Below are 27,975 nucleotides of genomic sequence, written 5' to 3'. Positions count from 1 at the left end.
ACAAGCTTGCAGGTGTGAATGCTGCTAATAGATATCACTTGAAAATGCCACTTTCACAGATAAAAAGAGGGTGGGAGGAGAAAGGAATATGATTAGGGATAAGGGAGGTGGGTGGCTGTGCTGAGTTGTGCTTAATGATATAAGACATAACTCTTATATGAGGAGTTGAATTTGTAAATATATTTTGTATGTTTCTTTAAGTTAAGTTAGTTTGGATTTTTTTTTCTCTTTTTTTGGGTGTGTGGTCTAGAGTGAGGTAATCTTGAAGAGCCTTTCTGGCCTTTGCTAATGCAGGGATTCATCAATTCTTAGGTGAACAATTTTCTTTGTTTTTTAAAGAGAAGCTGTGTTGCTTCTTCAAGGCTTTTTTGTTGATTTTAATTTTGGTTGCTTGTTTGGGGTTTCTTCTTTCTTTCTTATAGATTTAATTTTTCTGTTTTGATGTAATTTTATTTTTAATTTTTTTCCTATTAATTCCATGGGTTATTGAGTTCTGTTAGAGAGAATTAAGGTGGCTATACCTACATGTATGCATGGGCTTGAGCAGTCTGGATAAGCAATAAACTGGGTGACGGCAAGCTTTCTAGCTGTATCGTTCTGCTTTTAGATTATGCATGGAGAGAGAAAGGCTTGTGACTTGTTCATAATTTCTGTGGTGTGCAAGGTAATGCCACTTTTCTATAGCAGCAGTTAAGAGAAAAAATAGGTGCTCTAGATTCTCCATCTAAACTCTGTTTTTAAAATATCTTTGGGGGAGTGGGGGTAGGGAGAATGAAGGGATTTGAGAACTATAGATTGCTTTTTGATAAGAACAGTAAAGGGATAAACTTTTATCTATAGAGAACTTCTTGTTCATTATTTGCATAATAATTTTGTGTGTTTTTACACTAGATGTGATTTAGGATAAGTATGCAAGAATACCTTCTATTCCAACGCTGAATGTATATACTGAAGATGGAAGTTACTCTTCTGTTTAAAAGATCCTTTAAAAGATTGCTGCTTTTTTTATGTCCCCTCCCAAAAAAAAAAACCTACTATCTAAGGCATAACATAAATTCAGCGTGAAAGAACAAGCTAATGTTAATATAATGAGGCAGAGAAAGGGTGAAATAAAGCTAGCATTCACCCAGTAACAGAGACAAGCAATTACAGGAAGGTATAAAAAAATATCATCATTATGTTATAAAGTGTCTACATGTTGCAACATAGTAAAAGGAATAGCAGCCTTTCCCAGTGATACTTTGTTATAGAGTCTATTCCATAATGGACCCGGGCCTCGGCTGCCTGGTGTTCATGCCTGTTTACCCTGGCAAGTGACGCTCCAGAGTTTCTTCTATATCATTAGCTTTTGTGTAGCACGGTTGCTGTGCTGTTCCATTAACAAGCAGCTCTGAATCTATCTGCAAAACCTGCATTTCTAGAAGCAGGACTGGTCTGGGAAATCACCCTCGTATACACAACCCATGAAACTTGATATTTAAGTTTACTGACCTTTAAATGTAATAGTGTCCTTACTGTCATACTGAGTTACTGTGAATTCAGTGAATGAATTCTTACCCATTTGACTAAAGGATAACTTTGTATGGTTATTGGCACTTTCTCAATTGAACTATGAGTTGGTGTTCGAGGAGTTCGTCTAAATGAGAGCTGCACTTGCCTGAATTCAGATGTTAGAAGACCATGAGTAGTCATTTTTTACTTGAAAGCAACATAGCTTCTCTTGATTTAGCCCATTTCAACCAAAATAAGTTATTCCTATATGAGACTGAGTATCTATTTGAAACTACTTGAAATTATGAACTTTTTTTTCCTCACGTGAAGTCTCTAATAAGAACTTCGACAATACATCTCTGCTTTTATTGAATTCCCTATACATTGCAACAAAAGTATTCCTGATACTGACCCAGCTGATGCGTTGTTGTAGTTTTGATAGAAATAATTATCAGGCAACTACAAAATGTTGAGTAACTTCATAAACACATTGAATTTCAGTGGTCAAAGAAGCATATAATGCAGTGATTGGCTAATACAAAATAGTGTCTGGAGCCTCTAGAGTCCAGTCTAGGTCTGTTCAAGTAATGGCAGCACTAAGAAGGCTGAGATGAAAAGGAATTTATTGGTAAGTGGATAATGTTGTGCCTCTTATTTTATGCAGATATTTTGTTGCACTTTGCACCAAGAAACAAACATCATCTGTATTATAAGGTGTAGAAATCAATTTTGTATGTTATTTCTAAGAGAGAAATTTCCAAATGGAATATGAAAAAAAGCTATTTAAAAATTATAAACCATATAATAATAATATGATATCCTTTGGTTAAAAGGTGAAGGCGGGAGCATGGGGGGGAGAAATCCAGGATGCCCTAGGGTTATCCTCAGGGTGTTTGTGCATACATGTGCTTAACAAACTTATTTTACAGTTGTCTGTCTCAACAATATAAATGATTTTTTTTTTTAATCAGTTGCAAGGACCCAGATGCCTGTGAGGAGTGAAAGCAACCTAATCCTGGGAACAAAGACCAAACTGTGTTCGGGCATGTGTTGGTTTTGTTGTGTGACACCGGTTATACAAATGCCTTGTTATCAAAGAGAGAAGTACATGTGGCAATAACCAGGGGTTTTAGGTACTTTTAGAGACTCCAGCAAATCAGCAAACCTTGGTCAAGACTTGGATGAGTGGAAGTCCCTAAAGACAGGCCTTTGGTGTCAGCTGAAGAAACAGTAAAGTTTAGGGTACCTCATGTGTATCCCCAGACTCTGCTTACCAGGCCTCACAAGAGTGAGCCCCAGTGTAAATGCAAATACAAGCTGGCTGGCTGAGCATGAATGCCACCATGTTTCTCCTTCCTGAGTTTGTACCTGAGCTGATGGAAGAAGAGAAAATGGCTGATTAGATCTGGAAGAAAAAATTATTCAGATGTTAATTGCTTCTTGTGTGGCATGTCTTGACTTTTTGGGAGAATTGTTATGTGCAGCGTGATTTGAACTTCCTCTAGAACAGGGATACTGAGGTGCAACATTTGCCACTAGGGCTGAGTACTGACAGGACTACTGAAAGAAAACAAAAGCAAACAAAACAGAAACCGGTTTTGTTGTGAAAAAGAGCGGACTCTTTCACTTGGGGAGGGGACAAGACGCGACGCCCCAGCCGGCCGAGCATCTGCGCCGTAGAGGATGAAGTTCGGGCCCCAGCGCGGCGGGGGACGAGGGCAGCCCGCGGCGCCGGCCGGAGCTGGGGGCGCCTGAGGGGCTTCGCCGCGGGGACTCCCCATTCCCACTCCCGCCGCAGCCGCTGGGGCAGACTCCGCGCATGCGCCAAACGACTCCTCTTGGGGGCGGGGATACAGCCCCGACACCCGCGGTGGATCGTACCACTGCGCGCATTGGGGGTGAACCAGAAAAGAGTCTTCTCCAAGAATTCGCATATGAAGAATCCTCGCTGTCTTCTTCCCTAAATTTTGTGTATAAATGAGAGAAGCTGTTACAGAGAAGCAGGGAGAAGCTCACATGCTCTCGCGTGCGTCCTCTCCTCTTCTTTCTTACCCTCTCGTCCCTCCGTCGGCGGCGAGTTGGGCGCGTCCCGCCAGCTGCCCCTCCCGCTGCCGAGAGTCCGGCCCGCTCCCGCTGCTGGCGGTCCCGGCGTCGCGAGTTCCCGCTCTCCCGCCCCCTCCTTCCCACCCTCCGAGCCGGCTCCGCGCTCTCCTCGGCTTCCCGCTCCCTGCCCACGGCCCCGGCGCGGCAGCCCTATGGCGTACAGTCAGGGCGGCGGCAAGAAGAAAGTCTGCTATTATTACGACGGTGAGCAGGGCCGGCGCGGGAGCGCGCGTGCAAGAGCGGGGGGGGCGCCCCTCTAATGGCCGCCCGGGGCGGGCTGTGTCCCCGGCCTCCGCCGGCACGGCCGCCCCTGCCCCGCGGGACGAGTCCCCCCTCGCCCGGCCCGGCCCGGCCCGGCTCGGCCCCATGGCGGGCGGGGATCCCCGCCGCCTCCACCTGCGCCGCCGCGCCCCGCTCCCGCCGTCGGCTCTGCTGAGCCCCGTGGGCCGGCGGGCGTGGGGTGGCGGGGCCGGGGGTGGTGGAGTCGGGCGAGGTGCGGGTCAGGGAGCTGCCCGGCCTGCCGGGCCCGGTGGTAGGTGCTGTGGCTATTGTTTCTCCCCCCCCAAAATACTCACCACCCGCCCGCGCGCCACCCACCCCCACCCCCAAAAAAAAAAAAAAAAAAAAAAAAAAAAAAGAAGAAGAAAAGTTGAGACACTCCCCTCCATCCGCTGAGCAGGGAGGCGTTGAAGCCGCTGCTGTTTCTGGCTCCTCCCCTGCAAAGAAAAGTCCGGGCCATGTGTAGTTCTGGCACCTGGTGATTGTGGAGCTGAGGCCTTTCCCTGCCTCGGGCTTTCGTACCGAGGTCTGGGGTGGAGGGACTGGGGCACTCTGCCTCCTCCTCCCCGTTCCCCGAACCGAACACGGATCAGAGCAGAGGTCTGGCTCCCGCGAGCCTCCCTTCCCGCAAAACGCGGAAAGTTGTGTGCGTGGGTGTTTAATAATAGTGGAATTTGAGTCGCATGTAGGCCCTCTGAGTTTGCACACTTGTGGGGTGGGGACACGGGGGCTTGCGATCTGCGTTGTCAGTCATGGCGAAAAGTGCTTGGTTTGAGATATTTTCAGCAACTTGTTTGCGGTTTTCTCTGGCCGCAGCAACAATAACTTTTCGTTTTCCTCTTGAGCTTGAATTTATTTAGCCCTTTTTGTACTGGGAGGTGAGCAGGATGGGCAGATTAGTTAAGAGATTTGATTAAATTGCCTCCTATTGTAACAATCTTGTACAGTTGCATCTGAGGCTGGTCTTGGTAGTAGCCAGGAAACAGAGGCTGATGATGTTCAGCCTTAGACCTTTGGTGTTTTCACCGTTTTGGAAGTGAAGATGAGTGGCTTAACCCACTCAGGATATCAAAGGTTGTGTTGCTGTAGCAAACCTACTATTCTTTGGAAATGGCAGATCTTGTGGGGCCTGTCTTGGCTTTTTTTTAACCACACTAAAGGAGGCAGAGTGGTGGTTGCCGCCCCCTTCTCTTTGTTGCTAGCACTGGTTCTTTGTTCAGCCTAAAGGGGAAAGGAGGCCCCTGTTAGGGATACTTTTGTTGAGGCTAGGTTTTTACTTTTCCTAGGGAAGAGGAATAACTTTTCGCCTTATTGAAAGAAAGACAACAGTGATAGTTTGGAAGCTTTCTCTCTGAAAATATTTGCCTTTTTTTAAAATCAGTTTCCTTTTTTTTTTTCTTTGATAAAATCAGGTAGCTGTAATTTACTAGATGTTGATATATTGTTTTTCTGTGATTACTGGATTTGGCTACTATATTGTTTTTCTGTGATTACTGGATTTGGCTACTCGATGCTAGCATTAGATTCCCTTAACAGCCAAAAAAGCTATACTTGTCAAGAGTGCGGAGAAACTGGAAGAGGAACAAGTTTGGAGGTGGCAGGATAATGGTGACTTAAAGCACTTACAGATCATCTCTAAACTAGGGTAAATGTAGTTAATAATGTAGAGAAAATAATATCTGTTGTGCCTTAAAATAAATATTTTATATGTGAGAGAAACAGTTTTATAATATTTTTGATGTCTCATTATTTGTGTTGCCAAATCCAACAATTATTTTACATGTCTTTTGGAAATAGGGTTATTAGAAGAAATTTTAGTGTTTATACCTAAAATAAATATCCTGATGCTACTGTGTGGTTCATCTGGCAATTGTGAATATTTCTAACTATTGTACCAGCAAAGCCATTGAATCACAGTGAAGGGGGTGTTTGAAGCCTTAAATAACCCAAAACAAAAAAATACTGAGGTAGTGGTATATCTCTAAAGGAATGTCATGTCTGAAGTAAATTACCCCTTTTTTGGGTCATAATTGGCTCTCCACACATACTTTTACTCTTTTTCTTAAAAGTTACAGGCTGAAAAGTCTTGGAAAGTTCCAGAAGCATACATGCATACCTTCTGAGATGCAATAAACTTCCCTTTGCATTTTGTGAAACTTGGTGTGGTTGTCATTTAAGGCTTATTTTTTAAATTAGCCTGTCATTTTCTCAGTGTATTGCTGTTAAGGTGTTTTGTCTAAATCAATACTTTCAATAGCCTGCATACTGTACTTGGAACCAAAAAGCTTTGAGTAGACAAAGCTTGATTTCATTACCTTGGGTTTGCTTGTTATAGAAAGTCAACCACATCCAGTTTGCAGAATCTTCATTGCTTGTGATCATGCTTAGGTCAGGAATTTTGCTTAGATTTAAACCAGAATACTATGGGAAAAACTAGTTAAAATACGAATTAAAATACTGGAGTGATCTTTCTTTAAGTATTTTTCACAGATGCTTCTAGTCAATACAGCTTAGCAAAGTGTGCTGCTCACACTGCTAGATGTGGAAAGCTATCATAGCTTTTATTTTAGTCTCTTACCATATACCTTTGGGTCATTGTCATGGTTTGGCAGCATTGTGGCTCAGGTAGTTTAGCTCTTCCAAGGTGTTGTACAGTTGCCCACAGCAGTGAGAACAGACCCCAGATGGTCTTTCCAGCTCTGTGCTCCTGCATGGACCAGCACAGCTCTGGAGAATCATGCAGCAACTAGTGTTACTGTGAGTTCTTGTATTTGTTCCATGCCAGTGCACTAGCAGTATTGTCTAGATTGGTTCTTGTGCATAATTTAGTGTGGGTGTTCAAAAGGCTCTACCTTCATGAAAAATTTGAGAGATCTGCATCAGTTTGTTGGTTCCACCCATAAAGACGAGACTAAACCTGTTTTAGTAGGGCAGTGTGTTACTATAGTTGGGCATTGTTTGAGTAGTACTTCTAGTTAAAGCTTACATCTACAGATAAAATGAACTTAGACTGGAGTGTTTTCTGGAAATTCATCAGTAGTTTGTGCAGTGCCTTTCAAACTTGATGGTGTCCAGTCTGTGCTCAGGTCTCAGAAGTCAGATCTTTGCTACTCTTCTGCTGGCTGCTTAATTTTAAAACCAGAACAAAATGCCCAATCCTTCAGAAACTAGTGCTGTAATTTTAGGCATGTTTAAATAGCTGTTTGTTGGACTCATCAGGCATTGATGATCTTTTATTTTACATTCAGCTTTACATGAGTTCACCCCTTTGTATGTCAATTCAGTGTAACTGCTGCTCTTAGGATATGTTTTTTCCATGTGTTTTCCATTGTGGCAATTAGGTTTCTTTGCATAGTGCAGTTCTGAAATCGTTTCATCATTTCATGGTAACTATACCTAAAATAAGCAGGGATGTGATGCATGTACATAACAGTTTATCAGTTAAAAGTTATAAAGTAATGTAACATACAAGTTAAAAAGTATTAAAAAACAAGTGTAGATGCCATCTCCGTCTCTTCATTCCCTCACTTCAGACTGCTTTGTAATGGGTAAATTTAATGGTGTTATTTTTCAATATATTATAGTAACTGGAGAAACTAATACTTTTTTGGGGACATAGCTTTTATTAGTTGTGTCATTTTGGGCAGAATTAAAATTCCTTTAGGACATGTAGCCTCTTGTATTTTTCTATGTGTTAGAATATTTTCTGTAGGCCTTGCTAAAGTCCTGGATAGAGAAGTGGGTGTCTAAAACTTATGCTCATCAAAGGAATCATGGGTTTATTTTCATTTGATAGTTCTTGTAATTTTAGCTTGAAGTGAGAAGAAAATAATTGCATGAATTGAGAAGAAAAAACAAATTAAAAAAATATATCTATTTTTGAATCCAAAACGTGACATTATATGTAACAATTGACAGGTAGGTCTTCTGTATCACATAAGGAACAGTGTGGGGCAGTAAACTCCTATAGTATTAAATGGGCACTTGGTTTGTCTCTTCTTAATTAAGGACTCAACTTCAGAGATTTTATGTTGCTACTTCACAATCGGAGCCATTTACCTGGCATTTTTACTGATATAAAACAGTAAATGTCAGTTTTTGAAGCCTTGCTTTGAAAGATTGATAGATTTTAAAACATTTTGGACATACTGCTTTGCATTTTTTTCTCTTCTTCATTCAGTTACATTATTTTTTTTTTGTGCTTTCCATGTATTCCCACACTGGTAAGTGGTATACTGTGCTCATAACTCTTCTGTGTGATTTTTACTTCTATATTAGTAAGAATTTACTTTTACATTAGTAAGTATAAAGTCAAGTACTCATGCTATCTGCAATAGTAATCTTGTGAGCTTGGCCTCACTGTACCCATTCCTCATATATATATGTTTTAGTCAGAGTTAGTCTGGCAGATGTTTCTGTACAGCTTTTTATCTTCATCAGTGAGTGAGGTGTCCCATCCTCACATACACTGGCTCTTGCTACACCTTGCTTTTCTTCCCAAAGTGCTCTAGTAAGTCTGTATCACATGGAGAAGAGATATATAAATTTCAGGATGGAGTGTTTGTACTAGGAAGTGCACCACCTTCTTCACTAGGTGAAGCAGGAGAGACTTTTGACAACTTCACTTTCATCACAGTATGATGTCTCTGTGATGGGTCCCCTTCATGATGTTGGTTGAAAATCAAGGTACTAATGAAGAAAGAGGATCTTTCATCTTTTCTTTCCTCACCCCTGCCTACATAGGCATCACTAATCCCTTGATGCTTGATGGGCTTTTTGTCCATATGCTTTAAGAATTTTTTTTATTAAGCTAATGCCAAAACCTTTTTTTGTTGGTGATATTAAGACCTGAAAAATATAAATGGTGTTGTATTGTCTGTTGCTAAAGTGTATTATATTGATATCTATTGTTAGTCACTACTACTGGTCTCTAATACAGAAGAATCAGTATTCTTCTGCCAGGTACTCACCTACAGAGCTTCTGTTTGACAAATAAACTCCCATTAAATCTACCAATATGCCAATTCTTCTAAAATTCCCTTTTCTGGTAAAAAAAAAAAAACCACTAAAAAATGTGTTTGATTTATTTATATAACTGTATACTGCAGTGTGTGGTAAATAGAGTATGCATAAGCCAAAATTTGTTTCTTTGGTTAATTGCGGTATATTGAAGGATATATTGCAAGTGTATTTGGGAAATCTGTTAATTTTGGTTTTTTTCTCTATTTCATATGGGAAAAATAGTACAATTACATCATACATAAGACATAAAATAATTCTTATAATTCTTAATTGTATGTTTCCCCATCCATCAACATTCTGAATGATATGTCAATGATGACTATAGAAGCTGAAGTAAAGGTGAAATGATCTCTTAAAAACACCCATTTTTAAGTCACAGGTACATTTGTAATGAAGTTTCCCCAATAATACAATTATTTGTAATCATTATTTTCCTAAAAATCTTAAAATTTAAAGCAATTACTAGCCTGAAGATTTTTTAAAATCTGGGACTTAACAGTAACTTCAAAGCATAAAGTAGAGCTAGTAAATGGTTGTTTTCATCTTCTAGGCATTAGTTTCAAAGAGCTGTGATAGATTTTTTCCTAAACACCAAATATATAAGGTATTCTTTTGTAAAGTGCTTCAAAATGTTTTTGTTGGAAGGAAGGAGTTTATTTATACTCTTTATACTTTTGCTCTTGACCTGCATGTGACCAAACCTATAGGCTTGCAATAAGTAACTGACAAAAAATGCTATTCTTCCACTTAAGTACCCAAGTTAGAAGGTCCAAACTCTTCAAAATTCTTAATGTTAAAACTTGGTATTTCTATTGTTATGGGATAGCTAAGAGCTAGGTATTGAAGGGTAATTTTTCTACTTCTTCTTCTTATGGTACCTTAGATTATATTTTGTAGCAGGCCCCGATAATATCTGTTTTCTTAAGTATCCTTACTCTCCTTGTCTCTTTGAAAACTGAAAGCCTGAAGGATTTTAGAATGCTTTGAAACTTTTAATCTTACTGTAATACTTGTTTTTCTTGGTAGCTGGTGATGCTACTGCAAGCTGACGTTTCCCCTTCCTCCATGAAGCCCATGTTGAAGAGGTGAAACTAAAGCTGTTTCATAGTAGTGCTGCTTCTTACCTCTGACTGATAAAATTTACAAAATAGTATGACATTGAAAATAGTGTTTCTTTTGTTCCCAGTGGACAAGGCAGAGCATGTTGAAGGATGTGAAAGAAAAGTAAAAAGTTCAAGAAGGTAAAGTTCAGTAATCCTATCGGGAAATTGGGTCAAAAAGAAAAGAGGTGCTATCGTGAAGAGGTGTTTTAGAAATCTCCAGCTGAAAGCCATTGACAACTGGATTTAATTTATAAGCTTGTTTATGTTTCCAGACACAGTTCTGTTTAAAATGGTTCATGTGTTGAGAATGTCAGTGCTCAAAGTGGGGTTGTATGTGTTCTAACAATACCTGAGCTCAGAAGAAAACTTAGTACTAGCCCATGATAGCAGCTATTCCTTACTTGGAAATGAGTGTCAAATTTGCTGTCTTCATTGTGTGCTTAGTTGATCTCCAATGTAACAGGCTAATCTGGATTATAAGGTTCTTGTTAAACTACTGTGGGTCTCCAGCAGCAGGTCTGCTGAATGTTTGTGCATGTGGTTGCCACAATGGATCTGGAGTTAACTTCTTGGTGTAACAGGGTTAGTAGTTAAGAACAGGCTGAGGATGGTGTCATCAAAACAGCTTATGCAAAATGGTAGGTTCTACTAGGGCCTCTGTTGTGATGCTATGTGGCAATGCCATCAGTAGTGTCTCCTCTCCTCTTGATTCCAGTTATGTTTCCCATTTTATTGTTCCATTCTAGCCCACTGTTGGGCCAGAACTTCACTCTTGATTTGAATCCATGTCTTACATATATTTTGCTTTCCCACTACTGTCTGCTTATAATCAAAGTGTTAGATTTGGTTTCTTTTTTCCCCTCTGTTTCTGACATACAGCAGTTTTTTCACTTTTTGCATTCTTTTTGAAGTAGACAGTGTTCCCTTTGTGGTTTTTTTTTGTTTGTTTTCTGGAATCATACCTGTTTACTTATCTTCTGAGAATGATTAAGGGGCAATGAAACTTGTTTTGTAATATGAATAGCTATTATTTTGTGTATTATTGGCAGGTGATATTGGAAACTATTACTATGGACAAGGACATCCAATGAAACCTCACAGAATCCGAATGACTCACAACTTGCTGCTAAACTATGGCTTATACAGAAAAATGGAAATTTATGTAAGTATAGGCAACATGATGTCCACTGAAGAATTTTAAGTTATTTTTAAAGGGCTTCAAGTATTGTCACGCAAATAAATGGAGAGAAGTGGAAGTGAAAATAGAGAATACGTAAATAGTGTATTCAGAGCTCTTGTTTAGAAGTGAAGTGGTATTTAAAGCAAGTGTATATCACAACAGAATAGCCCTTGCTTTATGTAAAACACTACTACTATTGTTTTCCTTTCACCATTTTCCCTTCAAAGTAGGTGGGACTTCTTTTAAGTTGTCTGTTTTAACACCGTTTTGCAGAGCACTCTGATTTGTTTCTTTAACTTGTTCTTGTTATCAGCGACCCCACAAAGCAACTGCTGAGGAAATGACCAAGTACCATAGTGATGAATACATCAAATTTCTCCGATCAATAAGGCCTGACAATATGTCTGAGTACAGCAAGCAAATGCAGAGATGTAAGTGCCAACATCAGGCTAAGTCTATGTGTACATGTTTTTATGGTTAGCATTGTTTGAAGCTCAGTATCCACCAGAGAAATATTGTAACAAAAGTAAGTAGCATGCGCCTGTCTTTAGCTACACTTTTCCATGAAAAGCAGTCAGCTTGACAAAAATGTTCTTTAAGCATATGTAAGGATTTTTGCCTCGTCTTTCACAGGGCGTGTTCTAGATGTGAAATACTGCTGCTAATACTAAGGCTTGACGTGCAGATTGTGAACTGTTTGTGAAAGTGCCTTGAGATGTTGCTTAAAAAATACTAGAGGAATAAAATCCATGTGTGAAAATATGTTTAAGTCAATAAAAGAACTTGCTCATTCCTCTTGGAGGGAGATAGTAAAAATTGTACATCATTCACTGTTCTCCTTTCTATTAATTTATTCCTTTAATTATAGGAATAAGCTCCAAGTACTGTTAGGGCTGCAGTTTAACAGCTATTATATCAATTTTAAAGGCAGTATTGTAACCTCTTTATGATGCCTTATTGCCAGCAGATTATTTTTCTCAGTAATTGTACATTTTTTAACATGACCTGTGTTAATCAGCATTTCTTCAAAAATTAAGAATGATCGAACTTCTTCTTTAAATGAGGAGACAAATCTTCCAATAGAAACAAAAAAGAATTTAAAAAGAAAAGAAAAAATATTATATAAGTTATGCTATTAGGACTCTGTATTGTTTTCAGTGTTTAAATTAGCTTGACAAATGAGATGGGGGATAAGTAATTAAAATGTTGGATGAATTGTGCATCTGTGTTATCCATGTGTGTATTGATGCTGTTTGAATGGTATTTTTAAAAAATACTACATTTTTTATACAGTTAATGTTGGAGAAGATTGTCCTGTATTTGATGGCCTGTTTGAGTTTTGTCAGCTGTCAACTGGAGGTTCTGTTGGTGAGTATAGGTTGCTTGCCAACTATTTTATAGCTTTATTGGGTTGATATATGCAACTTAAAATTTTGATTGTGCATCTAAAAATGAAGTAAATATAAGGGGGTTTTTATATATTTAAAAAATAATCATATCAGTTACAGACTGTAAAATATGAGATGTATCAAGTATCTTACTCAGTTTCAGTAAGAGATTTGTTCTAAATCAACTTATTTAAAAAATACAATATTTCATGTAGCAAATTTAAAGGCAATCAGAAATTTCTGATTCCAGTTGCTTTCCTTCTGTGTGTCTTTTTACAGCTGGGGCAGTAAAATTGAACAGACAACAAACAGACATGGCTGTCAATTGGGCTGGGGGACTTCACCATGCCAAGAAATCGGAGGCGTCTGGTTTCTGTTATGTCAATGATATTGTGCTTGCCATCCTTGAGTTACTGAAGTAAGTATGTGATAGGCATAAGCTAAAATTATGGAAAGTGTTAAATTCAGATATTTAAAATTTTTGAAGATATGGATTGTAGTTATTATTTGACTGAGTTTTCATAGCCCATGTTGAACTTTTACAATTTCAATTAAGAAAGCTCCAAGCTCTGCCTGGTTTGGTTTCAGCAAGATATGCAAAATAAAATGCAGGCAAACTGAAAAGATAACTAATAGATAAATCCAAGCAACAATGCACCCTGTAAAACACCATATGCTGTAATTCTAGATGGTGGAGAAGGACTAGAGTAGAGGACTTCATAAAGTGGACAGGCCTATTTGCTTTCTGTAAATATTTCTGTAGTTTCCCTTTGCTACGCATGGGGACAGAATAGTGGGCTAGGTGGATCACTGCCCTGATCCCTTAGGGCAGTCATTTGTACTCATAATCTTACATCCATTTGGTTTCACAATATGTCTTCCTGTTTCCTGTCACTTGATTTGTTACTGAATCAAACAGGAATATTCAGGGAAGATCATGCACTGAGCTTCCTTGGATTATTACATGAATTAATGTGGCTGGTTTTAATAAATACTGAAGTTACAGCTGTGCTGCTGTGACTGCAAAATAAGAAAAGAGAAATAATGAAAAATTATCATATAACTGACATGAAACAGTCAGTTATGTTTCACTAAAATTTCAAGTCCTGAGTGCTGCTTTTACTGCTTCAGAGGACTGTATCCCTACTAATAACACATAAATCCCATTTATTAGAAAAAATATTTTAGGTATTTTACTCTTGTGAGTGGGACAGCTGATTTTGCTGGTGAGGAATGAGGGAAGTAGCTGCAATCTGGAAATCTAGAGATGGAAAATGTTTCTAAAGACACTAAGAATAGTTAATATTAGCACACTAAGACATTCATTTTAATGGGCAACATATATTCAGGAGCTGTCTGCAGTCTATGAAATACAATTTTCTGTGGTCCAGTCTTGAATTTTTTAGCTTAATGTGCTTGTGAAGGAAGGAAGGAAGGAAGGAATCTTGTGAATAGTTATGGGTTGTGTAACCGTAGAAAACTGTCCCTGAAATTATGGGTGCTCACACTCAGTACTGTGCAAAGCATGATGAAAATGCATCTTCTGATGACAGACTTTATTCTTTACTGGAAAACACAAAATTTGAGGGATGCTTATTGTTTCTAGTGTTCAAAGGCTTAAAATAAATCTCTTATTTCTTTATCAATCTCAAACTGTCCTGAAATTTTCAGTATTTAAGAAAATAATAAACAGTAGTGTAATACCTTTATGCAAATTCAAGTGCAATACATTTGAAAAGAAGAATGTGCCTTTCTTTACAAGCTGGAGAGGTGAAAAAGAAAAGTCAATGAAAAATAAGTATTTATTTTTTGCGAGCTCATGGAACACAGACTGTTTTGGTAATTACTGAGAAGGCAGAAAGAAAGGCCTTGGGGTTAATGAAGGGGGTGAATTCAGCAGATGTGGACAATAAAGCAATGTCAGCAGAAGCATGAGGCATAGCTTCTATGGAATGAGACAGTTCATGGTAAATACTAAATAAATTCCTTATTTTGATGAAGATAAACCTTCTAATGTTATTCAAACTCTGTTGAGAATTCTAAGAGCGTATGTTCAAATTAACCTAAATCTTCACAGTGTCATAATCTTGGATTTTTGTGTCTGGTTGGGGTTTTTTTGTTAGTGTCTTTCTTGTTTGCTCTCAGTATATTTTGAATGATAATTTCTTATATGTTCTGTATGTTCTTTCTAGGTATCACCAAAGAGTGCTGTATATTGATATTGATATCCATCATGGTGATGGTGTTGAAGAAGCATTTTATACCACAGATCGTGTCATGACAGTATCATTCCATAAGTATGGTGAATATTTTCCAGGCACAGGGGACCTTAGGGTAAGGTTGAACATAAAATTTCATTAGGTGATAAATTCCCTCTTATTGCCTCCCTTGTAGATACGTTTTTTTTCCACTTGACTAAAATAACTATGGCCAATAATGGTATGCAACAGTAAGTTTTCAGAAAAAATGTTAGCCTAGAGTGATGTATTAGTTGAGAAATCTTAGGAAAAATAATACAGTTTAGTAGGGAATTAAAATATTCACTTCTGCATGAAATTAACATCTTCACTTGCAGATAAATAGGCTGAAATCTTTTTTCAAATATCAGTTCAATTCACACAGATTTTGGAGATGTCTCTGAGAAGACAGTGTGGTGTATTTATGATTATCTGTACATTTAAATTCTGCAGTTACAGTAAAAAGTAGCTGTTTAATCACCCTTTAACAGTCACAAACCTTAAGTTAAAGTTTGAATTTAGTATGTTCTATTTGCCTAGTAATAGAGTTGACTCATTTTGGGAATATTTCTTATGTTATGAAGTGTGTTTTGAGTTCTCATGATGCTCACTACCTGAGAACTTTAGGATGCCCCATAGGGAATTATGCACTGAGCATTATAGCTAGCCTGAGAGAAGGAGCGTTTGCCCATGAAGAATTATCATTAAAGCTGTTGTAGAACCTCTGGCAAAGCTGAGACAGGAAACCAATTTTCCTGACCCTTCATGTTAATTTTAAGTTAGTCATTGCTCATGTTAGACACTTGTCTGTTAGAACAGGAACTTGTTCCACTTCACAGCTTGAAAGAGTATTATAAGTATTAGGATTAATATATTCCTAGCTTCAAACTCATAAATTAAATCTCTTTTATCAGAGACACTCCCGAGATATGATGTTCCTCTGGTGTTAGCAACTTTGCATATTAGTTTGTGCATACAGTTAGAAACCTTTTTTAAAAATTGTAAACACTTCTAACAAGTTGGCCTGCGAAAATGCTGTTTTTGGGAAAAATTTATTGTTTTCCTAATATATTTAAACTGATCCATAAGGTAACAAATATACGTGTTCCAGCTAATACTCCTGAAAAGTGTCTTTCCCAGCCTGTTGATGTTACCCAGAAGGCACAGGAGTGAGTGAAAGTTGAGCAGTGGGGTGCAAAGCATTCAGTTTAGTGTGGTTGTTGTTGCTGAATGTTATTATGATTGTTAGATTCTGTTAAACTGTGTTCTAAATTGATTTAGGAAGAAATCAGATTATTTTTATCTGTGTGGTTTAACTCAACTGGCCACAAGGTGGTAGTCGTGCTTCAAACTAAAAGCAGCTCAGACCAGGATGTTTATCATGTCAAGCTGTTGTTGCTGAATTTGGCTAGATTTTTTTTTTTTGGAAGGGTTAGATATCTTGGCTTTTTGGAAGCAGCACTTCCCGTTGACAGGGAAGTTTGTGGACTCTTCACCTCACCACACCCAGAACAAAGAATTAAAAGATAGCATAGTTGAAATAAATGGAAGAATATTTTATGGGTTTTGGGATTTATTTTTTCAGCAACGTCAGTGAAAAACCATATCTCAGGCATGGCAGCTTTTTTCCTGAGCTGCTGGTTAGTATTTTGAAATCAGCATTGTCTGCATGCAGGCTTTAGCAGGCTCTATTGCAATTATTGCATCGCCATAGGGATTTTTCCTATCTCCAGATATTGCAAAGTTAATTGAACTGAAGGGAGAGCTCATTCTCTGAAAAGTCAGTGTTTCTTCTGGAGGCCAGTATTGTGTTGCATTCTTTGGCCTAACTTGATCTGCCATTGATGGTTATTTTTATCAACTTTTCCAGCCAAATCGGTTTGGTTTTTTTTCAATGGGCTGTTTTACAGCTTGTTTCTGTAATTCTTTAGTCAGTTGATCTAATTTGCTGATCAGGTTACATTTATTTGATGCATGAACAAATCATGTGTAGAATGATGATACTGTGATTGCCACTCTGTCAGTGTAGATGAATCTGAGGTTTTCTAGTTCAGCGGCTTTTATCCATTTTCTACTGAATGTATTGTTCAGTCTAAACTTCCAGTGTCCTCATTAAGTTATTTGACCTTCTGTAGATCTTGGATGATAGCACAAATTTTGCCATTTATACACACAGATAGATCAGTTGAGACCATAATTCTCCATAGTGGCCCAGGTTCTGTGAAGCAGTTTGATCCGTTGGTGAATGGGAGGCTACCAGAATGCTATATTGTTTCTTTAGGTTTTAAAACTAATGCAAGCGTCAGTTACAGCAAAGGTCCACTGAGTAGCTCAAGCAGTTACTCTGTTTAGATGGAGCTTGTGTGAACATTTGACTTTGCTGTGTTTTAGGATAAGATCAATTTAATGATTTTTGGTTTTTTAATCCATAAAGCAAGACAAGGAGAGGAACAAGGAGAGGAATGACCTCATCAATCATTATAGGTTAGTTGTTGACTTGCTGGAAAGCAGCTCTGTGAGAAAGACCTAGGGCTTCTGATGGACAAGTTAACCATGAGCCAGCTGTGTCCTTGTGGCCAAGAAGGCCAGTGGTATCCTGGGGTGCATTAGGAAATGCATAGCCATCAGGTTTAGGGAAGTGATCCTGCTCCTCTGCTCAGCCCTGGTAAATCCATATCTGGAGTGCTGTGTCCAGTTCTGGGTCCCCAGCATAAGAGGGTCATGGGGCTCCTGGAGTGAGTCCAGTGAAGGACAGCAAATATGAGGAAGCAACTGGAACATCTCTCTTAGGAGGAAAGGTTAAAGAAGTTGGCTCTGTTTATCCTGAAGAAAAAACACTGAGAGTGGATCTCATCAATACTTACAAATATCTCAAGAGTGGGTGTCAAAAGAATGGGATCTGGTGAATAAGGGGCAATGAATACAAACTGAAACACAAGAAGTTCTATCTGAAAATTAGGAAAAACTACTTTGAGGGTGACAAGAGCACTCTTAACAGTCCAGTGAGGTTGTCCCGTCTCCTCTGCGTATACTGAATACCCACCTGAATGTGATTCTGTGCAATCTGCTTATCAGGATGTTGGATTAGATGATCTTCAGAGGTCCCTTCTTCCAATACTGGACATCTGTGATCACCTCAGAAAATTCAGCATGTGAAAGTCTAGATGATTCAGTCTGGGAAATTCTGGATAACTTGTACTTGAGATCAGCCAGAGCTGAGTTCAGCAGGGATCTTTAGTGTCACTCATCTTGCAATACTATGAAATGTTAATAATGTGTTGTGGGCAAAAAAAGTCAACTGTTAACATTGTATCTGTGCTTCACTGGGCCACTTGTCCCCCTTCTCATCTCTGTCCATTCCCTCTCACACCCCCAGTAAAGATTGGTTATTGGAAGTGGCACATTGCTGATACATTCCCTGCTAAGGAGACTTTGTTCCGGAATAGGGAAAAGTCAATGACTTTCAATAGATAGTGTTGAGAAGTTTAGTATTTGTATTGCTGGGTTATGCTACACGTGACTTGTAGTTTTTCTGGATATTTCTGTAGATAATAGCTGCTTGATAATAGTTTACAACCAGTCTGAATGGGTGAATTCTCACTGCTCCACTTAGCTCTGCATTGCTTTCTGTCTGTGATGGTGATGAAATATAAGGAAGGAATGGGAATGTGTGTGAAGCAGAGATCTTTAGCTTTTAAGGCGATCATCAAAGTAGGAGTGGTTGGATTCAGGGTGTATTCACTTATTCACTTGTTTTTTTTTTTATAAACAAGCCTTTTCTCTTAATACATATGTTGTCTAGGAAAGCTGGTAAGATAGACTACTACAGTTCCTGTTTTGACACCTGATGGAACTGAAAATACTTTGCAAGTTTGTTCTTTGTTTGTTTGTTTAAGAAGTCTCAGTTTCTTTAAGAGCATCTATAAGTGGCCTCTGTTGGATTTTTCTTCTTTCCCTTTTGCTGCAGCTACTTACTCATCCTATGTTTAGGGCAATAATGTATTTTTAAAAACTTATTCAAGTCCAACTCTTCTGTGCAACATTGAAAACATGCATACCAACTTTCTTTTCTTGATTTTCATAATTCTTTTTGCTTAGCTATTATTACCAGATTAAACTGATTTGTTATGATTTGTCTTTTTGTCTTAAGTCTTTGAACTAAAAAATTGAGTGTACTTATTTCTATTTTAATCTTGGTGTCCAACTCCTACACTGTAAAGTGATTTTATAGGAAAACAGGAATCAAGTAAACTCTGCATCTTATCCCTCACAGATATGTATAGTGATACAGAATAGCTCAGCAGACTTGTTTAGCCTTTTTCATTTTACCATTCTATGAGCTTCTGTGTTTGTATTAAATAATTTGTCATCTTTGCTTGTAGGACATTGGTGCTGGAAAAGGCAAATACTATGCTGTCAATTTTCCAATGAGGGATGGTATAGATGATGAATCGTATGGACAGATATTCAAACCAGTGAGTGCTTTGTTTTTTGTTTTTAAGCTCTCTGAAGACTACTAGCTTTGTATTTTAATTATGCTAATTATTGACTCACTGTTTTATATTGATTATAGATTATATCTAAAGTAATGGAGATGTACCAGCCCAGTGCTGTGGTATTGCAGTGTGGAGCAGATTCACTGTCTGGGGACAGACTGGGATGCTTTAATCTTACTGTTAAAGGTAAGCAGAGAAGTGTCTGTTTGTTGTCTGTAACTTCTTACTTATTAGAAATCTCTACCCTTCATACTGTTTTTCAAGACACTTGTATGATGAGGACTGGAGTCACAAAGATTTTGTTCATTACTATGATTAATCACTTCTTTCTTTGCTATACAGGGATGGCCAAAAGAAACCCAGAAGTTGCCTCTTTCTCTCTGTCCATCTAAAAAGGTTAAGAAGCTTGGTTTTCCATGTGCTTCCTAGCCACTCAAGTGATTCCCTTTCTTCTATGTGCAGGCTTTCTGTAGCTTTAAAACAGTGTCCTGGAAGGACAGGACAACAGGCATCTGCAACTCTTAAAATGATGGGCAAATAAAACTAGTTAGTAGTCAGCTTGGTAGGACTACAAATGCTAAACATCAAACACCTTGTTAGTTGTAAAATAGGTATTGCTGAAGTGCCAATACTTCACTGCATTGTTAAATTTGTACTAGTGTTTGTTATACTGAGCCATATGTTAACCATCATTTTAATTAATTCTCATAGAATTAATTTATTTTAGTGTTACCTAAGTTGCTATCTGCAATTTTAATTCTCTAAATTGGGATGTTATTTAGCAAGTAGCATAACTGTTACTGTTGTTGTTGTTGTTATTGTTACTGTTGTTATTATAATTTTTTTTAGTGACAAAATATTAAATGTATAGCAAACTTTTGGTAAGCCTTCAATCCAGCCTGTTTAAATCATGGGTTTTCTTGGTTTTGTGGGTTTTTTTAAATGCAACAATTAGAGTTTTGTAGGCAACAAAATGAAGTATAGTATCTGTTGGGTCTGCAGTGTTTCAGGGTTCTTTTCTTGATTTGCACCAGGTGGCAAAGCTACTTCAGTTGCCCATACAGCTCAGATTTTTTTCCATCTTACATATCTTGGAAACCAAGAGAGCTGCTGCCTCCTACAGATGCCTTTCAGTATGCTGTATCTCCCTGGAGTGTGTACTGTCTTGGCACCAGTTCACTCTGTAAGCAAGACTTAGCAACCTCTAATACAGGTTCAAATTTAGAAGTAGAAAGGACCAAGTACTGATTTTGTTTTCCCTTCTTCCCCCATTTCATTTGACTGAGAAGTTATCCCTAAATTTGTCATCATGTTGTATGACATCAGTTATGAAAAGATGAAACACTTATTCTAGGATCATGTCAGAACAACAGCAATAAACCATCATGCAAAATCTCTGAAGACTGGGGTGGATGATGTTCATTATGTTTTGTGCATTTCTAATCTGTAGGTCTTGACTTCTTGTGAGGTTGTGCTTAGCTCTAGGGGGAGACAACTCTGTTTGAATCAATTCAGTTCTTACTTGTTAAGTGTGACTGCATATGTCTGATTAAATAGTTTGTTATATATTTTTCTGTTTAATAGATATTTTGCATATGCTGTCAACTCTTTTTGTTTTACAGGTCATGCTAAATGTGTGGAAGTTGTAAAGACTTTTAACTTGCCGCTGCTGATGTTAGGAGGAGGAGGCTACACAATTCGTAATGTTGCTCGATGCTGGACATATGAAACTGCTGTTGCCTTAGATTGCGAAATTCCTAATGGTAAATATTAATATTTTATTAAGAAATAATCATGGGAGATTTTAAGTAAACATCAGATATTAGTATATCTAGCTATAATGCATCAGTTTAGAATAAACTAGGTAGAAAATTATTGCTGGGATTTGGCCAATAAATTTTCAGTATCCTATGCACTAAATAAACGTAAGTATTTAGGGCTTTTTTTATGCCTTAGCAAAAGCTTTAAATGACTGAATCACTTTTCAAAAATTCAAAATGTAAAACTTATGGAACCTTACTGGTAAGTATTTCTAATATGAATATCATCATTATGAAAGAATATATACTGCATTTTGATTGTACTGGTGTCAACCTGTAAGTTGTACAACACAGATATGGTGTATGTAAGAAGTTATTGACTGTGCAAGTGTCCATTTTACATAGCAAAAGTACTGTTTCTTCATTTTATCTGACAAAAGTAGCTGTGAAAGTGTATTGACTTCCACTCTTCCATTTCATTCGATTTTCGTTATACAAGCTATCTTAAAATTTAAAACCACATAAAACAAATACTTTAGAATAGTTGAATACTGATGTAATTTCTCTGAGAAAGATCCCTAAAGATCCTGGACTTCTTTTACTTCTGGCTCAATATGCTCCTGGATATGCTTTTGGAATGCCATTTATATAAAATTGCAGTTTGGACTGATTAGTTGCAAATGAGTCACTGGCAATTTTGCAATGTTGAACCGCAACTTTTGCTGATAACATTTTGCTATTCACGTGTCTCTTGGTGGATTCAGTGTTTCTACCTGACTTCAGCAGAATGCTGCTGTCAGTGTGAAAAGACTATTTGGAATGTGCCTTTCAAGATACATATTTTTCATGTCAAAATATATTCTTTGTCAGCCAAAGCTTTTGAAAACGCAGTAGCAGATCCTTATCTTGGGACTTCTTTTTTTTCATCAGCATCCCCCTTTCAGTGGATTACATATACATATATATATATGATTTTGGATTTTTTTAACATTCCTCTCTACTTTTTGGGTCCCTGTTATCTTTAATCTGTTCTGAGAAATAACCATGCATTTCTAAATGTTGGAATAGCAACTTCCTGTCTGCTTTCTATACACCTAACCAAGACCACTTATCCTGTAATAATCATAAAGGAAGAAAGACAAAAGGGACGCTTAAAGATGGATTTCAGTATCTTATTTCTTAAAGGTTCTATGGATTTTTTTTATTTCTCTTACTTTATCTGGAAAGATACAGTCATATTCAATATAAAATACTGCAAAATACATAGATGTAAAATGGCTGTTGTCCTGGCTATGTAGTCTTCATCAACTTCATTTTGGTGGTTCAGTATTCTAGTCAGGGGACCTTTTTCTGTGAAAGTGCAAAAAGTGGGGTAAAGAGGGAAACAGACAGGTTGAACCAGTGAGCACCACTGAACCAATATCCAGCACTTAGCAAGGATACTGAACTAGCTGTGATCTTCAGCCTAATAAAAAGTATTAAAGCTTGTCCTGAAGGAATATTTTGAGTGGCTCACTTAAACCTTTCAAACTGGACTAACTTTGAAAACACCTACAAGAAATCATCAATTAATCTTTTTTTTTCCTGCAGAAGTATAATTTTCAATAATTTTTTCAAATTTGTTATTGAATTCTTCAGTGTATAATTGCAGTTATATCTTTCTCTTTGTATTTTGCCAGCAAATTTAAGTTCTTTTTCTGAATAATTTAGAGGAAAAACACTGAGGAGTCCAGATGATAAGTATTGTTTTTTGAATGCTTAGGGTTTGATTATTATCTAAGTAAAATTCTATCAAATCTACTGTTGTATTTAAAATGTTTAAAATCTTTTTTGGGTAACAAAGTTGTCTTGGTGTTTGGCTTTATAGAGTTGCCATACAATGACTACTTCGAGTATTTTGGACCAGACTTCAAGCTTCATATTAGTCCTTCAAATATGACTAATCAGAATACACCAGAATATATGGAGAAGATCAAGTAAGTAATGATTTTCTTATCTATCAGGTAGGTCATGTGGATCATGTTTCTCCACGGGTTTAATTGTTAGGCAGTTTTGAAAACTGTATACCTTTCACTGTTCACTAAAAATAAGTACTAGAATAGATTTGACATGTTTTTTATTTCTGTCAGGGTTTTTGTGGAAGCCTCTTCCTCCAACAGAATGCATACTTATGAAGTCTTATGACTATAAATATGAAAATTTATGACCCAGCTTGGATTTTTCCTTTTTCCAGCATCTGAAAAGATGACTGTTTTATTTAGATTCCCATTCTAATTTTGTAGAAACTTTATCCTGCCAGGAAAGAAGCTGGTGTGCCATGATGACTAGGATTTCTAATTCTCAGCTCCATGTCTAAACATGGACTGAGAATGTTATTCTTTGTAGCTGTCAGTTGCAAAAATAAAAAGTCATATGTGAGCTAGAAAATACAAAACTCTGGAAAGACAGTGATATGTGTGCAGGCAATTGAATGGCTGTGATCTGACAAATCCACAAGGTTTGATTAGTGCTCATTGATGAGCTATGGTGGTTGTGTGTTTTTAGGCTGTGCCACTTTTGATATTTAGTTTATTCTTCCTCTCATCTTGACATTTTCATTGGAAACAAATAGTTTACTTCAGGGATGAAGTAATGCATATATAAAATCAACTTTGTGCTGAACTGGTAGGATGCAGTTGGTTAGCCTGAAGTACTCTTGGTTTACTATGGCTTGTTCTTGCTCTGGGTTTAAAAGAATGAACTGCCACCCCTGACCTGAGTTCTAACAGGCTGTTAATGGTACAAATTATTTTGGTTACTAAAAATAGCTGAATAAAGATGTGAAATTGCATGTATTAGTTTGCCAATACCTGCTATAACCTTTAAAACTTCCAAATTGCAAATTTCGCCAAAGCTGTTAAAATACTAATTTTTAAGTGATTGGTATATAGAGTGTGATGGGTGTTCATAGCACAACTATATCAATCACAATCAAATTAAAGGAGTTTATAATGTGTGATGGGAGAAAAAGCCCACTTATTATTTGTTAATATAATTGTACAAAATTTCTCAGCAGTAATGTAGTTCTCCAGCTGGTGATCTGCCAGGCTGCTTGCATTACAGTATTGTTGATCTTTTGTGGTACAAGTAGGCTGCAAAACTTGCTACTACAATCCCAGGCAGAGATTGCTCTCTGTCAATAGAAAAAACACACTCTCACATTCTTGTAATAGCACCCACAAGATCAGTGACTCATTTTGGAGAATCCTCCTTCAGTTCATTGTGTGCTTTCACAGACATCTGGCTTTAGGGAGCTCTCATGCATGGCAAAACTCCTTTGGCAGGTCATGTGATTTAAACAGAGGCAGAGACTCTAAAGATTCCGAAAAAGCACCAGTTACCCTTTAGCCCTTCAAATTGTGCAGAAGGATGCTAAGATAATAGTTGCAAATGCTGATATTTGATGCTTCCCAAGCCTGTCTTTCTACTTGCACTTTGGAATGATAGTTTTGAGTCCCAAAAGAAGCCCAGTATCCTCTTTTCTGGCACATGGTGCTTTGGAGTATAATCTATCACATCAGGCTGATTAGACAGGACAGAACTTGTCTCTCTTCTTCTTGAAAAAGCCAATAAGGAAACATATCCAGATGAATTAATTTTGTCATTGCTGCTCAAAGTTGGGAAGTCTTCATGCTTTTAAGTGTCTGACTGTCTTTCTAAGAAACTAGAGAATAGTGTATTTATCTAACTAGTGTATTTATCTAACTTAACACTCTAGCTTATTACAAACAGAGTAGTACTGACACCAGTTTAGCCCACATGGGCAGTACTTGTGCTGACCCTGTGGGGAATTAACAATTGAAGTTGATTGAAATAAGTATATGTAAAGTACAAAGAAAATTATGTTCAAGTACACTGTGGATACTAATGATCTCATAGGGATGGAAAACTTCCTGAACTTGGCATGCTAATTTTTTTAATTGAAAAATTAAACTGACTCTAAAGCAAAGCCAGGTTAACTTTGAATGCAGAGTTCAGAACTTCATAGAAATCCAAGGAAATGGTGCTTCTGTGTGGTAATAACTTTCCTTGTCTGTCACTCGCAGGCAACGCTTATTTGAGAACTTGCGCATGTTACCTCACGCACCTGGCGTACAGATGCAGGCCATTCCTGAGGATGCTGTTCATGAAGACAGTGGAGATGAGGATGGAGAAGATCCAGACAAACGCATTTCTAGTAAGAAATATGTTTTCATGATAGAACATGTCCATAGTTGCTTTGGATTTAATTGCTCAGAACCTAAGCTGTAGTAGTGTACAGTATTGCAACACTGACACTTTTGTTTCCTGAATAAAAAATTTTGCCTCTGGTCTGTCACTTTTGATGTTTTTAAAGTGGCATCCATGTGCACATTTGAACCTCTTAAAGGGTCTAATGAAGTGCTGGAAGAGCCCTGTGTTTTTGCATCTTATGGAACAGCATGGCTATTTCAAATCTATAATAGATACTTCAGAAGACTTAATTTTAACTAAAGAAACAGTAATTTACTTTTTTTGTGACTAACAAAAGACAGAAACTATGTTTCCTTTGTGGTAACATGAGATACAGTGTTTAAGGGGGGGGAAAAAAAACCTTTTATTTTCTTTGCTGTGAAACGGAGATTTTCCATGTTTGTGACACTACCCTTGACTTTATTACCATAACCCTTCCATTAACTGTGAGTTGTTCTTGAACTATAATCAAGAGTTTCCTGCTACCTTTAGTCTTTTTTGATGGAGATTAGAATAATTCTATAACCTCTTATTAGTGCACCATCCATTTGCTAACTGTTGAAATAATTCTTTTTTTTCTCCTGTGATTTAGTTTTCAGTGTTTGAAATTTTATTTGATACATGGTTAAAATATTCCCACTATCCCCCTGTGTTTCTGCAAAGCTATTTTTTGGAAGTTATTGTGTGAGTTCCAGGGTATCTTGAAAAATACGTGCTTTTGACTGTAATTTAGTTAATCAGCATTAAATTATTACACTATATTACTACTCATTCTTAATTTGATAATTCTTTTTTATTAGGCCTGTTGTAGTTGGACTTTTTGATTAATTAATGTCATAAATCTGAATCCTAGTTCGAGCATCTGATAAGCGCATAGCCTGTGATGAAGAATTTTCAGATTCTGAAGATGAAGGGGAAGGTGGACGACGAAATGTTGCAGATCATAAGAAAGGAGCGAAGAAAGCCAGAATAGAAGAAGACAAAAAAGAGACTGAGGACAAAAAAGCAGGTAGGACTGCAGTGTGTTTTCATCCTATATTTTAGAACTGCAAATGTCAATCCTGCCAGAAGAGAGATGTTTTATCTGGTAACAGCTAATTTGCTGTTAAGATGATACATTCTTTTCCATCATTTTAAAATCATCTATTTTAAATTAATCAGTTTCAAGATACAGCTGTTCAGACTAGTACAATATTTGCAGGTAAGGGTTATTGTTTCTTCCCCACAAGTTGAAGTTTTAGAGCCAGGGATTTGTATGACTTAATGAAAATAGAGATGAAAAAATATGTGTTGGGCAAAGCATTTGTTCCTGTTTGCTTTTGTGGGGTGAGCCAGCTAGTTTTCTCTGAAACAGAAACCAGATAGGCTTCTGGGGACAGTGTAATTCCAGGGACTCTTGATTTTTCTAAGAACTGGATACATCTTGAGCTCAGGGGAACTCCAGGTCTCATTACTGCATGCCATCATTATGGCCAGTCAAGAGAGACCTTGTCTTGAGGCATTCTGAATCACTTGGCATTGTGCCCAGACATCTCCTTTGGATTTAACACTTACTTTAATATGTAACTAGTGACTTCTTATAAAAGCCAGTTTCTTCTGGCTAGAAATAATACAAAATAATAAACTTGGACATGCTCTTTACTTCTTAAGTATTTTAAGGCTTTCTTGCATCTTTTGGTATATTTAAAATCTTGTGATTTTTCAGATGTTAAGGAGGAGGATAAAGCCAAGGACAGCAGTGGTGAAAAGACAGATGCCAAAGGGTAAGTACTAATTAATTAATGACATTTTTTGCAGAGTGTTTGTTAAGTCAGTACTGTATAATGTTTTTCAGTTCTGTGGAGATCACTTTCAGTTCCTCATAATACTAAATATTTTAGAATCAGGACTAGTAATTCAAAATTGCATTTCTAAATCAGTTAATTAGAAAATACAACTATACTTTTTTTTTGCCTTTGTACAGAGCAAAATCAGAACAGCTCAGCAACCCTTGAACAAAAGATAGCCTCTCATCAGTTGCAGAACATAATACTAGAGTCTGAGAATACCTAAAAGGAGAAAAGTTTTCGTATGGAGAGAGACTGCTGATTTCATTTTGTACTATTTGGCATGGACTGTATTTATTTTCAAAGGCTTTGTTCTGTTTTTTGGCAAGTTGTATTGTGAGTTTTCTAATTATGAGGCAGAAATTCCTTTCTTCACCATGCTTTATGTAATAGTATTTAAAAATGGATGTGAGTTATTATGTTAAATGTCTAAACTGATCTATTAAAGTAATTTGCCTTTCCTGAGCTGATTTTACCTTTTTTGTAATTTTATCTTTATTAAAAAAAAAAAAATTGCACGTGGTTGTCTTTTGTCCATCATTGACCTACAAAGAGGAAAAACTGTATAAATTAGGCAGACTTATCTGTGAGTACCTAGTGAGTGTAAATGGACAGCTGGCAAACAGGCAAGTTGAACTGTGCTGCTTTCATTGGCTCCACACATTCCAGTGGTTCCTACATGAGGTGCAAACACATGTATCGGTATACAAGTTAGATTTGAACAGGCTGAATAAATGGGTGAAGGGATGCTGGAATAATGTCATTGTATGAACTCACATTTTAATGGGAATGGTTTAATGGTCTTACAGGCTGATATTTAATGAAATATATAAGTTTTG

The 27,975-nt window shown here is 37.4% G+C and overlaps 1 protein-coding gene and 1 long non-coding RNA gene across 6 annotated transcripts; both read left to right on the top strand.

The window, feature by feature from the left end:
* The first annotated feature begins 73 nt into the window (after window positions 1-73).
* On the top strand, window positions 74-27,601 carry HDAC2 (histone deacetylase 2). Of its 5 annotated transcripts, none has more exons than XM_064412971.1 (14): window positions 74-107; window positions 11,048-11,160; window positions 11,492-11,609; window positions 12,472-12,546; window positions 12,846-12,984; window positions 14,759-14,900; window positions 19,186-19,278; window positions 19,377-19,485; window positions 20,922-21,062; window positions 22,927-23,035; window positions 25,145-25,275; window positions 26,164-26,319; window positions 27,016-27,073; window positions 27,274-27,601. In XM_064412971.1, exons 1-14 carry the CDS (start codon window positions 89-91, stop codon window positions 27,302-27,304), a joined length of 1,434 nt encoding a protein of 477 aa, XP_064269041.1. In that variant the 5' UTR covers window positions 74-88; the 3' UTR covers window positions 27,305-27,601. The 5 variants fall into 5 exon arrangements, with proteins under 5 accessions (XP_064269041.1, XP_064269043.1, XP_064269040.1 ...); XM_064412973.1 differs by lacking the exon at window positions 74-107 and adding an exon at window positions 289-312; XM_064412970.1 differs by lacking the exon at window positions 74-107 and adding an exon at window positions 3,454-3,517.
* On the top strand, window positions 339-3,182 carry LOC135296533 (uncharacterized). The gene is made up of 3 exons (XR_010358618.1): window positions 339-664; window positions 1,993-2,119; window positions 2,463-3,182. It is a non-coding gene; the product is annotated as an uncharacterized LOC135296533 (long non-coding RNA).
* Window positions 27,602-27,975: the final 374 nt, after the last annotated feature.

Source organism: Passer domesticus, chromosome 3, assembly GCF_036417665.1.
Source record: "Passer domesticus isolate bPasDom1 chromosome 3, bPasDom1.hap1, whole genome shotgun sequence".
Lineage (NCBI taxonomy): Eukaryota > Metazoa > Chordata > Aves > Passeriformes > Passeridae > Passer > Passer domesticus.
Note: the sequence above shows the minus strand (reverse complement) of the source record. Positions and strands in the feature narration are given on the sequence as shown.